This window comes from Condylura cristata, unplaced genomic scaffold (genome assembly GCF_000260355.1).
Source record: "Condylura cristata isolate star-nosed mole 26May11 unplaced genomic scaffold, ConCri1.0 scaffold00018, whole genome shotgun sequence".
Classification (NCBI taxonomy): Eukaryota; Metazoa; Chordata; class Mammalia; order Eulipotyphla; family Talpidae; genus Condylura; species Condylura cristata.
In genome coordinates this window covers 32035306-32049577 of record NW_004567119.1, presented here as the reverse complement: position 1 = coordinate 32049577, position 14272 = coordinate 32035306, and the positions used below count along the sequence as shown (strand labels likewise).

The window sequence follows — 14272 nt, the reverse complement described above, 5'->3', positions numbered from 1 at the left end:
CCACTACCATTGTGTTTTGTTACTCCAACTCACAATAGAAGGAAACGTTAAATTTAGGCAGGGATCGGTGGAAATAAAGATTTGATTCTTTCCTATAAAGGGCACAATCTCTGTAGGTCTGTGCCCAGATTCAGAACCTTTGCTCTCAAGCCTATTTTAAGTGTTGAAAATAATAAAACACACTGGACATTAACCAAGCTACAGAATTCTCTTTCCTCTTCTAGAACAATGCCCTCTCTCGCCAAGCATTGGGAACACTTGAATGGCAGGGGAAATGTGTCTGTAAGTAAATGTAGAAGAGAAAAGATTACTATTTGTGGATTCATAGTATCTTAAAAATGCAAATAATGGAAGTGTGGACAAAGTAACATGGGAGATTAAAAGGAATTGTTCACTCTGTGTTGGGTTTGTCTGTGAGTTGTTGAAGGAAAATCAAAATTTTAATCAAGAACTTGAAGATGGAATAAAGTATTCTCAACCAAGAAGCTGGGAGGGGAAGCATTTTAAGCAAAAACAATGCATTTCAAAACCTGAGGCAGGGAGCCACCTTGGAACTTTGTGTTATTAGGGAAAGGTGATTTGCAGTCCAGGGTGTGCTCATGGACAGTGAAGAGAATAACTTGAGAAAGTATGAAAGAAAACTGAAGAAGTAATTGAGCCAGCATGACAGGATACTGCTAATAAGATCTGGAGCTCATTGTGTGAGGGGTGTGGGGATGTCAGGTAGAGAAGTGAAATGATGTGAGTTCATTTTTAGGAATGGAAGAGGAATTAGCAAATTCAAACGCCTACTGTTGTCTGCTCAGTGGTAAGACAGTGCATCCAACATTTTTTACATTTCCTGAAATCATTCATGAGGTTCATACAGCTTGTCTTCCATTGACAAGTAAGAAAACTGTAGGAGAAACTCAGTACAATGGCAGGGACTGGATGGCTCACCTAAATGGTGGAATCCGGGGTCATTCATTCAATTGCACACTCTGTCCTCTCTGTTATTCAGGGAGGATGAATTGGGATGAGTCCATCCTGTAGGTGGGAAGACTTTCAGGAAAAAGTTAGTCAAGAATCAGGTGGGAAGTGGTGAGGGCTTGCTCCTATAGATGTCATGAGGTAGAGCTCTGAGGAGGTTTTGGTATCTGTGTGTTCTTTGTGAATGGCAGAAGTTTCTTGCACAAAATGTGTTGACAGTGTGAGAAGTTGAACCTGGATGGTACAGTAGGTGATAATATCAGCAGAGTGATAGGACCCTAGGAAGAAAAGTATGTTAGATGCTTCCTGAAGAAATAAACCATTTACAAAGTAATGGAAGAAAAAAAGCTTCCTAGAAACATTAGTATCAATATCAAAATGAGAACAGTAAATGCATATAAACATGAGTGATTTGAGAAACACCTCAAGGGATTTTTCTTTTAAGACCTTTAATAATACTGAATGTAATGTGTTGATGAAAACATTATTCCTTTTGAATTTTCCCCTACCCCCATTTCTTATACCATGCAGAAATATCTACTTTGGTCACTTTTTCATTATCTGTTGATTCCTGTTGAATGTGGTTTCCTACAGGCAGGAATCCCTTCTTTTTTTTTTTTTTTTTTTCAATGTACTGTCCCCAGCACTTTGCAGAGAATGAACATTCTCAAGCCTTTGTTGATTGAGAACTGGAATGCAAGTATGAATTAGCTGGTGTCCAGTTGAGTCTTGCAGATTATATGGGATCTGGTAAGATAAGTCGGGTGGGGATCCAGGCCAGATAGCAGGCCAAAATGAATGAAATGATAACAACTTTGCTTAAGGGTATAGGGAGGAAAGCCACTATTAAAGCAGTGACTATGTCAGATAGTGTGTGGGGGGGTTGCCGGTGGGATTGCAGTCTAGGGTTGGCATAGATTGCAAGGAAGAGCCAAAGTCAAGTAGGATTTTAGAACTAAAAAAGATTTTAGAGCTTCATTTAACTCCCTTAGAGATAAAGGAGTTTAGGCAATGAGATGATGATCCAGGTAAGAAAACTAGACTGACCAACTGATGCTGTTGTCATCAGAATCTCATTCTGTAGCATTCTGATCCAATGCTCTTTCTACAATGCTTGGAAAAAGAGAGGCGGTGAGCTTTTTGAATGGAAGATTATATATGATGAAACTGATGTTTATGAAAAATAATCTGACTCCTGTAGGTAGGTTGGAAAGAAAAACATCTGATTTCAAGAGAATCAGCAATAGACTCTGAAGAAAAACTGTAAGAAGTGGAGCTATAAATCTATTACTTGCTTTTACTTATTTTTTCATTTAATATTTTTAGCAATATTTGAACTGACAAAGATAACAGGAGGTGCAGGAGGGATAAAAATCACCTACATTCTGGATTTCATATAACAGTGACCCATTTTGTAATATCTCCAAGTACTTTCTGACTTCAGTGACTTCAGAGCAATTACATAAATACTAGCTCCTTTTTAGCCTGGCATGACAGGCATAGCTGATTGCCCACATAATTTCAACTCCTTCTTGATAATCAAAGCTTCATTTCCTTCGGCTACTCCTCTCTTCCTTATCCCCAATCCCACTCCTGGAATAAAAAGAGGTATTGGATCCTTTGGTTTCATACCCTTTGCCAGTGACTATTCAAAGCCCAGGCCTAATTCATTCTGTTCATGACCTTTTTGTCTGGACTAACACAAGTTGATTCCATTAGACTTAAGACAATTTCTCCCCTACAGCTGGAGCAGCTTTTGTCTCTTTTGCTTCCACTGCTGGTTGCAACCAGCTCTCTGCTGACAAAACCGAAACATTCATTTTGTCACTCAGGGGAACAAGTGAAAGGAAGTTCCATGCAACTGTTTGTAGAGTGACTGGAGTCAACCCTACCTTTTTCCAGAACAGCTTGGTTGCAGTTTTCTAATACATGCAGATAAAGTCATCCTAATGGTAGATGTAAACAAGAGAGATAATCAGTGGCGATTGACTGAAAAGGAGTTCCCTTGATGGCAGAGACTATGTGTCCTGCTTAGGTGGAGAGCTGGATGAGGATTGTTTAATGCATGAAAGCAATTCTTTAATCTACTTCTAAGAAGCAAGGAGTCAGTGCTTTTGAGAAACTTGTTCTTTCAAGCCAGGATTTTCTCAACAATGTTTACTCATCTCTATCGCCTCTAGAAAATGATACAAAATAGTGTTAATCACTAACAAAGATAACATTATTATTAAATACCACTTTTGCTAGCACTTTGATAAGTGCTTTACATGTGTCGATATGTTCATTGTAAAAAATACGAACAGAGATGTACCTCTAAGGGGCTCTATTACTACTCTATCTTACAGGTGAGGTGCAAAGGTTCTGTAATGTGCCTGCATTTGGTAAGATTTGAACTCAGGCAGTCTAACTTGGGTATCTGTTTAACAGAGAGAAGATGCTTTTGCTAGGTAAGGGCAACAGAGCTGCTAAGGTTTCTGAGAACCTCTGGTGGTACAATGTATTTGTAGATAGGAAGAAAACAAGCAGAACATGTAAATTTATTCTGATTTATCATCATTCTAGTCTCAGCCTACTGCTTTGCGAACCAATAAGGTAACACAAGCCTGGAAATGTGGCTGATGTGGAGCCAAATGTATCAAACACATCCCAGATTTTGAAGACTTGATGAGAAAACTGTGTAAAATACTTCTTTCATAATTTTTAATATGAATTGTGTGTTGAAATGGTAATAGTCTGGATACAGTCGGTTATGTAAAATATATTAAAATTAACTTGTTTCTTTTTATTAATCTTAACATGGACTGAACTTTTGCTTTTGTGCTCAGTGTTGTTTTGGGTTTTTATAATTCTCAGGATGGAAAATGTCTCAAAGTTCAGAGATGTTTCATTAACATTTGTAATAGTGAGTGGATTGTTGGTTTTTGTTATAATTGTACGATGACCAAAATTATTCCTGAAATCACTGTGTTACTAGATGCTCTTAAAATATTAACCATCTTTTTAGCATTTTGTACAGTATCTTGGATTATGAAGTTCTGCAATCTGAAAACAGAAGTGGAAGTAATTAGCAGTGGCAGTTTAAGTCCTGACATTTAGGTTACGATGTTTAATAGCTACTTCTGTAAGGAATCATTTTATATGAAAATGCACTGATCTATGCCAAATGATTTTTAATATCCTAAGACTCCCTGCAAGTAAGGCAGAGGCCTGCTAAGGACCACCAGCTGGCTTTTTAAAAGGAGATTTTATATCTGCCCTCTCACAGATTATATCACTGCTCATGTAACCTGCATGCTTTTCTTAATTCTTTCAATACTGCAGTTTCAAAATTCACATATTGTGGATAACGTGTGGTTACATTCCAAAGCTAAAGACCAAAAGAATAATTTGGGATACAAGTGAAAATAGACCTATAGATTGGAAGTTGCAAATGCATTAGAGAAAATCAGCTTTCTTCCTTGCTTCTCACTCTAAAAGCGGGCAGCTGGCAAATACTTCCTTCTCATTTTCATTTTTGGCTCATATCTCTTTGTTATTATTTTGATTTTAGTGTGACGTTTGTACATGTGTAAGAAACAGCAGCTAAATAAACACAGTTTCACTCCTAAAGGAAGTTTCCAGATAGTTCTGTGCACATTTTAAAACCTATAAATATCATCTTAACTTGGGATTCAAGAAAACCTAATGTTAAGTAAGACCTTATCCAAGGTCCACATTTAGTTTAGTTTTATTTCTAAATTTCCAGAGCAAAAAATGTAGAGATAAAATGAAAACCTTTGCATGTAGACCCCTACATGTATATATGCTTAATATATGTGTTTAGCAAATTTCAATGAACTCATCCCTGTCACTTCATGTGATGTGAGAAAGTCAACATCAGATGGCCATCTGAGACAAGTGAGAAGCAAGACCCAGGATCTGAGACTTGTTGAGACCTGCTTGGGAGGATGATGACAGTGGTGTGTGTGTGCTTGACTGTAGGGAGAGAACAGATGTCCCTGCGGTATTGGGCAAGAATTGATAGAGCTTGATGACCTGATCAAAACGTATTTGCTTATTTACTCATTTTTTTGAAAGTTATTTTTAAGAATAGTCAAGAGTAGCATGTTGTTGTGATTTTGAGCTTTCTGTCTTTCTGATTCTTTTCTTCTCAACTCATCTACTCTTTTTTCCCCTCCTTGCTCAGATAAATAGTTCCTGTTTTGCAAAATAATGAATCAATGAAATGGCTTTCAACTCTACATCCCCACTTAAAACATCTTAAAATGATCACCTCACAATGTAAGACCTATTTTTTTCTTTCTCTATTTAATTGTTTCTCCACCTGAATTTTATCTATTCTTTAAATCTCATATAAACTCCACTTCTTGTTGAGTGCTTCTTGATTCATTCCAGCTAAAGTTATTCTTACTTCTCTTTTGATAATGAATCACCAATCACAGCCCACCTTATGTTTTCATCTTTGTACATTATTTTTAGGTCCTGTGGCATCTTGGAAGCAAACTATGTTAAATGCCTTTGCATATATTCCCCTGTATGTTAGGTCAGTGTTGGGCAGAGTAGAGAGTGTAGAAGTTGCTGTTACATGACACTGAATTATTAAGTGGCACTGCTGGTTTAGGCACATGGTATTTCTCGTCACCCACTAACCCATTGCCCTGTTTCCAATTCTTGCTCACGTTGCTTTCCAAGATATTTACTTATATTTTAGTTGCCATTGTTACAGTCTCAGAATAACATCCTGATCTTTAGTATTTAGGGCTTCCTATCTCATGTCTGGATAAATCTCACGTCTGGTTATCTGCCATGTAGAGTGTTATGAGGTCCTGCCCAAATGGTTAGTATCCAGCTTTTGTTCAGTGCGATTGCCCTAAGCTAGAATGTTCTTACTGCAGCTGCTGAGTCTTTTGAATTTCAGGTCCCAAGAGAACCCCTTCTGGGTCGTTATCCTTACCTCAAGAAATTCCAAGCTACTCTTAGCTAGGATGTCCCAAAATAAATAAAAACCATCCTGTTGACAAAACACATGAGTGGTTCTCTAATGTTGTCAAAAGGCATCCAAGTCACACCCTGAGACTCACTGTACCTGTCCAAGATTGCCTCTGAGTAGCACTGACACTCGGTAGTCAGATTGATTTCTCCTTTAGCTGAGACTCTGGGCTGACGTAGGAAAACAAAGTTGAAATAGGAGAGGGTCTGGCACGGAGTGGGCGCCTCCTGGTCTCCACTCTGTCCCAATGACAGAGCACCTCCATCTGTAACATGGCTCATGATTCGGAGACATTCTCTTCCTTCACTAACTGCTATAAGCAATCAAATACTGTTTTAAAATCAACCGGTTGACCCACCTGTTTCCTGTGAAGTTTTGGGAGATCACACTGAATCTTGTAACAGGTAGTATGCTATTTCTTCTATTTTTTTTTTGACAGAGGGGTGATATGAAATTACTGTATTTTAAAATGCTTCTAGAATTAAAATACATGAAAAATGAAGTATCAAAATGAAAAGACTGTGGATCCTGAATGTATACAATTTGGGAAACTGGAACATCAAGTAATATTTATTTGTGCAGTCATGTCATTTCTAATCTTAAGTCTATTTCAATTTGTTCCACACTAGAGAACATTGGAAAATACCACCTGAAAAAAGCCTGTTCTTTTTAGCAGCCCTGAAATAGTCAAAACTCGATTTTTTTTGTTACTGTGACCTAGCTTCTCCTTTTATTAAAGGTTATAAGCTATAAAGAATGTACCTAGTAACAAGTATTTATTTTTTGTTAAGGGAAAAAGCTCTGGAGGTATTTTCAGATGGTTGAGTCAATGGGATTTGTAAAAAACCTTGTCCCTATTTCCTTGTGCATTGGAGATACTTCTTGTTTTGCCAAAAACTTGCTAAACAGGCATTTTAATACTTATTCATTCACTCAGCAATGATCTCTACAACTCCCGATGTCAGTCAGGTACGGTGTTAGGTGTTTCAGCAAGGAACAGAAAGAGTCACCAAGTCATGCTAGCAACATAAAATGGGGCAAGACAGTATGGTCCAATAGTCATACAGGTCAGTGAGAATTTTATTGAGTACTCCAAAATAGAGAACTTGGTGCTAAAGAATCTCTAAACGGGCATTCTGACCTCCTGGGTAAGGAGGTCAGAAAAGCTTCTTTGAGGAAGTGACCCCTGCACTGGGTGGTGAATAAGAGCAGGAATTATGTTCTGTGTGTAGGCGATTACTTGCAAAGGGCCTGTGGGACAGTGGACTTGGTAACACACAGGATACACAAGTAGATTGTTTTCAGCAGAAATTGCTGGGGACATGATGTAGAGGCAAGGTTGGGATAGAAAGTCTGCCAGACATTAGACCAGGTCAGGAGTAGTATCTTTATCCTAATTGCTTGGAAACCAGCCCCATTTTTATAAGTAACAGGAGACAAGATTAAGTGTCTATCTTGCCAGGGTCCTTAGCATTAAAAAAAGCAGGGAACATATTGTAGGGGTGAAGAGTGAGTCTGGGGAGATGAGTTGAAACTCTTGCAGTTTTCCAGTCATCGGATGGTGTCATGTTTGATGGGGGGTGGGGACGGGGCTTGGATAGTGATAGAGATTTAAGGCGAAAGAAGTAGGACCTGGTGACAAATTGAATATATGGCATGATTCTGCATTTCTCCGTTGGTCAAAATCTTTCCAAATTAAGGCTTGTGCAGACTTATTTATTCTCCAAAAAAATATTTCTTTCAGTGACCCTTTGGAATTCACTTACTCTATTACTATCTATGGAGCACATCATTTGTATCATTAAGGCTGCTAGAGATAGAAGGTCTCTAGGCAGGTCTCTCATGAAGCCTGTGCCTGGGATGAGAAAGTCTGTTGCAGGTGAAAATTAGTGCAAGCACAATAAAAATAGTGTTTAAACTATAGGTCAATTTTTTCTTTTGGCAGATAATAGATGCTGGTGGTTTTTGTTTGTTTTGTGCTTTGCAATTTCTTTATCCCTTACTACCTCATAGGAATCAGAGGGGCAGGCAGGAAGGTGTAAATTGAGGATCCAGGGAAGATGAGGACTCCCAAGGTCACAAAGCTGTAAGAAATTACTGATTGGACTCAGGTTTTTAGAAAACCAAGATAAAAATTTCCCCTTCTTTTAAAAATTGAAACCATAGTCAAGGAGGCTGCAAAGCAGCTGGGTGGAGAACATCACCCCTTTCTTTCTTTTATTTTTTTTTTAAGATTTTTATTTATTTATGCATACAGAACTGGGGTACAGGCCAGAGGTGCAGGTGCAGCGAGAGGATTCACCAGAGACAGAGTGGGGAGCAGAACAGGCAGATCAACGAAGTTCACTGCTGAGGGTAGTAGTGGGAAAGACAGGAAAGGTCTGCTGCCCGATGTGGTTATCTCTGAGGTGGGGGATCGAACTGGCACTGAAGTGGCTGTGGCTAGCTTGCAGTGCTGTGCTTAACCCACTGCACCACCAGGGAGGGCCAAGCATCCCTTTCTTAATAGCCAGTTGATAAAATAACAGATGTGAGTAGTCTTCCTTTCTCAATTAGGATAAAAACACATTTCTAGATGAAGTCTAGGGAACAAAGGTGCAATTTCTTTTCCCTTTATCACAAACTAAAGTTACAGAATCAGATTCTTCCTTGGTCAAAGGAAGGTAGGTGAATTGGGAACATTCTGACTTTGTATTAACCCACCAGGGAAGTAAACAGTTTCAGGTAACTACCTCAGAAGCTCCTGGCACTACTCTGTGAGGAAAGTTGAAACCAAGGGAATGAAAAGGCAGGTTTGTGCTCATTTTCCTCAGGTGTCTTCCTTCATTCGAGAACCTGAGTTAGGTGAGTAATTCTGGTGCTATGTCTCATTGACAGTATCTCCTCATATTTAGCTGTTTTTAAAAGATTCTAATGAAGGGCTTCTGGTAAATATTCTTCTGTTTACATTACTTTCAAGCTTGGTTTTTGCAAGATTCTATTCGGAAGCTTGATCGCACAGGGGGTTTGAGATTGTGACTTGACTTTCTTTGGTTTATTTGCAACTCTTTTCTCAGTTCTGAAGACTGTCAGTTCTACAAAACAAGTATATCAGTGATGCTATCTCTTTCTGACCAGAAAAGATGTTTGTCCTTGTATCGACCCTATTTCCAATTACTGAATCAGAAAACCCATCTACCTCTGGACCAAAGAGACAATGATATTATTTATCAAAATAAATTTATTAAAAGTATTCAAAGACCACTTCAAAGTTTAGCTGCCTTCAAGACACTTTGGCACTCCTCATGGACAGCGGACTTTCCTATATAACAGCACACACCATTGAACAATTCAAACACAGACCATTGCAGTTTTAGTGTTACAGGACACAACAGTACTGCTGATATGTAGTCCTAAGGACCTCGATACTCTTACACATAGCAAACATTTTCATGTTACTCAGTACTACAAAACTAAAACTAAAACCACTATGTTGGTAGCACGGACTGACAGAGGGAGAATGGACAGCCAGCTAGCTAAGGCCACATAATCCCAGATCTATTGATTTTAAATGCTTTTGGACCAACAGTATCACATGGCATCTTTCAGTCTCATGTTCCAGCTTGTCTAGTGTGAGAGTCACACAGAGCCCACTCTCTCCCTGTGCCCTGCACGGCGATGGAGGCTGTCTCCACACACGCCTCTCCCAGGCGGCGAGCAGCTTCCTGTCATTCACTACCCAGGTTTGAATCAATAGTTCTGAGTGATGCTTCCTGAACACCCAGGCTGAATTCAAGGTCAGTCTTTTTGGCGGGTCACGGCTTCCTCCCTTAGGAAAAACAAGAAATGTCATCCGTGAGGCACTCCCTTTCACCTCATGTAGCATGGGGCTCTGTGCTGATCTGAGGCTTTTTACACAAGTCCTGGTAGAATTCCGACTCCAAGAAGCGGGGGTAAGAGTTGTTCTCCATTAGGCTGTACACCCTCTTCTGGGCTGTGGTAAAGCAGCCACTGGTAGCCTCTTGGATATTCTGCGCAATCAGGGTTTTGGTTTGAAAGTCTATGTTTATCTGAAATAAAACAAATAAGTGGTTTATTGTATATTCAGAGTGAGAGATGGAATTCTATTCAGTACTTAAAACAACAAGGAATTGAGTTGCGAAGACGGGGGAACCATTTTGCTACCCCCACCACCCTCCCATTTGCCTTCCTGTCAGTGCCTTTGCTTCTTTTTGGTGCAAACAGCGCTTTAAATCTGCTGACATGGGGACATCTCCCGCCCTCCCCCTCACCTCTTTTGGAGCTTCTTTCTCTATGAAGTCAGTATATATTTTCCTTGCTTTTGAGGACAGCTTTTGTGGTGACTTGGTTTTTTTGAAGTCTTCACAGGCCAGCCAGAATTCAATATTTTCTTCACAGAATTCAGATTTTAAAAAAGCCCTGAATGCAGCAAGACCATCTGAGAGGGGAGAAGAGGAAAGTATGAGGTGAAGAGCTGAAGGACAAACAGTTCCTTTAACTGTTTTCCCTGAACTTCCCTATACTCCCCCAGTTTTACTATTGCTAATGGTAGCAATTTTCTAGATTTCACTCAGACTTGTAATCCTCAGAATTCAGCTCTGTAAAGATGAAGGTGCCAGTTTACAAAATGCTTACACTGGCACATTGCCTCAAAAATATAAATACTTCCCTGTGCTGTCAGTGTCAGTCTTTACAGGGAGGGCTGCCATACTTTCTCTGGCAACTAAACCTCCAGAAAGTTCTGTGTGCAATGGAAAAACTGACTCAACCTTAACATAGAGCAATTGCCACACCAGTTTTTTTAGGCTAACTTTCCTTTCCCACCTGAGTGTGTAAGCCATGCATTTCCATGGTTAAAGATGGAGGAATAAAGGAGAAAAAAGCCAGCCTTGAGGATAGTGATTGTGAAGTAGAATTCTCCTGGGGCAAGCTGCTCTACTCTCGTGTGGACACAAACTTCCCAGACTCCTAAGATCTTTGGCCTGGGTCAAATTCAAGAGGTTAACTTACATTTACTGGCAAGCAGCTCATCGAAGGCTTCTGACCACAGCTGTGCTTCCTCAGGAGAAGGCCTGCAAGAGAAGTCGGCATATAAGCTTGCGCCCATTACAGTTCCCCTTTTCAAAAGCCTAGCAGCTAGCAACTTCATAGTTGCTAGTATAAGATCCAACTTACTTGATGAAGGTTTGCTGCTTGCTTTTCTTGTTGGTTTTGGGTTTCCCAGGAGAGGAGGAATTTTGCAAGAAGTAGCTCAAACGGGTCTTCCAATCTTTTAATCTAAAACAAACCAACAAAAAAGATATTCACTAAGAGATAACACTTGAAATGACTACCCCGGCTAAGGCATTTTTACCAGATAAGGTCTCCCAGCAACTACAAACAAACCAAATATGACAGAAATCAGAATTCTTCAAGTCATTCTTACTCATTTAACATTTATACCCAGCATTTATGTATTGAATATAATTAGCTGCATCCATGCATCGGAGCAGCACTACCAGTTTTGTTAATTAAGAGTAGAACTACCTAAAATTATTAAGGTATTTTCATGAATATAGTTTGCTTAATTCAAAGGCAGGTGCTATTTCTGTCCTGCAGCAGTTTCCTGCAACATTAATTACATTTCCATGGCATTTCACTGAACTCGATGAAACCAACAGTGGAACAGCTTTGAGCGGGTCATTCTCAATCCTGGCTCGGGCATTCTTCCTTTAGAGCAGCAGGAGGCTCTGGACCACCGCAGAAGCTGTGTACCAGGAGGGCTGTGTTCCTAGTCAATATACCCTTCCCCCAATGACAACAAACACCTAAAGCTGAGGATGCAGGACAATTACTGTTCCACAACAGTAAGACGCGCTGTTCAATTATAAAAGGGATTGAAAGCGAATACATTCAGAACAAGCACCAATCTTCATCAACCTTCATCCCAGTGATTGTGGAAGCTGACCAGAACTTAGAATTCAACCTACGGCATTTGGGGACGTGCTTCTGCTGCAGGATTTTTTGATGTCATTTTAAATAAAGAGGACAAAAAGCCAGCTCCTCAATTTTTTAGTGCAAATACCAGATTTTTATTTTTTCAGTTTCTAAACTCTACTCGAATAAAACGAGATATCACAGAGCCTAAACCTTCCTTAGCACATTAACCTTTTGCACACTCCCCACTCCTTTGCAGAGGCGCAAGCCACATAGTTTTCTGATGTTCTAGCCAAACCCAAGGTATGGCGTTTGCAGCAAACCCAGCAGCTAGGTATGCAGGGGATGAAGTACAAAGAAAGCCATACTCACAGGGTCCGCTTCATTTTCTCCCGCTTCTCCTCGCTTTTGGGGCCGTTGCCTGAGCTCTTATCCATGGATCCGCAGTCGTGCTGGACAGCCAGGAACATGGCACTTTGCATTATAGTATGCCCGCTGGGGACGCCGTTGTTTGCGAGCTCGCTCGCGCGGCCGTATTTATAGGAGGCGGCGGTGAAGGGGCGGGGCCTCACGGCGCCGGCCCCACGGGCGGAGAGCGCCCATTGGACGGTGACAGTGTCGCGGGGCGGGGTGAGCGCTGGCCCGCGGCGGTCACGAGCGCCCGCGCAGGGTCTCGGAGGGAGGCTGCTGACGTCTGCGGACCCTGCTCGCGTGCCCTTGGCCCAAACAGGGCCTCGGCGGGGGCCGTGTGGGAACAGACCCAGGCCTGTCATTGCGCGCGTGGCTGGCGACCTTTGCGGAGGACTGAGTGCGCCTCAAGCGGAGGGGCCGAGCCAAAATCAGCTGCAAGCGGGGTGGTGGCTTGCCTAGCGCTCCCCTCGCGCCCTTCTGTCCCCTCGCTTGCGTTCCCCAGGTGACCGGCCCGCGTCTTAGCCCTCCCCCAGGGAAAAGGCACTGGCTGCGAACCAGAGGACTTGGTCCTATTGTGATTTAAGAAGATACCCTCTCCCACCTTGGCTGGAACCCTAGTCTCACGCTTCGTTTCCTGTTCTGTAAAACTGGGACCACAGGGAGACCCTCGCCTGTTCCTCTCTGCGACGCCATTAAATATGGGACGGAAACGATGACCAGAAAGAACACTGATGGCCCAGGCACAGGCGGTGTGATCTGCTCTGCAGATTGCCTGGGCATTCTCGAGCACTCGGGAATGAACAGCAGTCAGGAAGGAAACGGAGAAAGTGACTATTTAACGACTGTGTTTTATTGGGCTGTGCATATTGATCCCCAGTAGACAGGCGACTGGCTTGTGGGTTTCTATCTCCTGAGTTCTTGGGTTCCTCTCTTTCCAGAACAGAAGCCACAGATTTTCTTCTGATGAAATATAAGGAAACCCTAAGAAACCCCTCAGCCATAATGCACCATGTCGTCCTGGTTTAACTAAGCAGGGATGGCGACTTTCCTTATGAGTCATCTTGGGTTGGCTTGGAGTTTACCAGAACACTTAATTATTGCCAAAATGGATGGGGGAGAGTATAAATTATAAATTAAGATTCTGCTTGAAAAAGTTTATTTAATTCTTCAAAAGATGACGTCTACTTTAGCAAGTTTTAAATGATTTGATTAATAAGGAGAAATAAATAACCACAACTACAAATAATTTGCTTTCAGATAATGTTATCAGGCTATACAGTGGAATAATCGTGTGGTTTTCCCATCAAGCATTAAGTGGCAAGGCATTCATTAACAATGTGTTCTCCCTACTTTGCATAAGAATCATTAAAAGAATATTTGAAGGAGTTTAAAATATTTGTAGAGTGAGCTACCAGTAGTTGGAGCTCCAGGTTTGATTCGAGGGGTAAAATCTGACATTAAAGATAACAGCTGTACACTCTGCTGTGGAAAGAAAAGTTATTTAGATTTCAGTAATAAATGCCTTAAAACATTATTTTCTCAAGTATATACTCCTTATCTTTAAAGGGACTTTACGTAGTATTTCCTACATCTTTTTTTTTATTCCCTGTTAATTGGATATTTATTTATTAGTATGTGCAATATGCGGATCCTTTTTCTTGCCAATATAAACCTCAATATATTTGTCAGAGCATTGGATGGTAGGATTCACTCTGTGGAAAGGTTAGCATCTCTGACAAAGATGTAACAAGAGAAGAGAACTGGTCTCTTGTCAGAGATCTGCTTAGAATGCCAGCTTACGCAATACATGCTAAGTAACTACTGGAACAGCCCTATCTCAACACCGTGAGCCCCAGTTTCTCATCTATGTTAAGAGTAATGTGTCGTTCTTGCTAACCTCACTATGTGAATCTTGTGTGAAAGGGCTTTGTAAATTCTAAAATTCTAAACAAAAGTTTATTGATTTGCTTATGTGTGGAAGAGGAA

The 14272-nt window shown here is 40.8% G+C and overlaps 1 protein-coding gene across 1 annotated transcript; it reads right to left on the bottom strand.

The window, feature by feature from the left end:
- Window positions 1-9167: 9167 nt before the first annotated feature.
- Window positions 9168-12382, bottom strand: RGS2 (regulator of G-protein signaling 2). Its single transcript, XM_004685460.2, has 5 exons — window positions 12248-12382; window positions 11135-11236; window positions 10970-11031; window positions 10231-10397; window positions 9168-10008 (listed from the first exon to the last, which is right to left on the bottom strand). The coding sequence occupies exons 1-5, from the start codon at window positions 12355-12357 to the stop codon at window positions 9814-9816; spliced, it is 636 nt and encodes a 211-aa protein (XP_004685517.1). The 5' UTR covers window positions 12358-12382; the 3' UTR covers window positions 9168-9813.
- Window positions 12383-14272: the final 1890 nt, after the last annotated feature.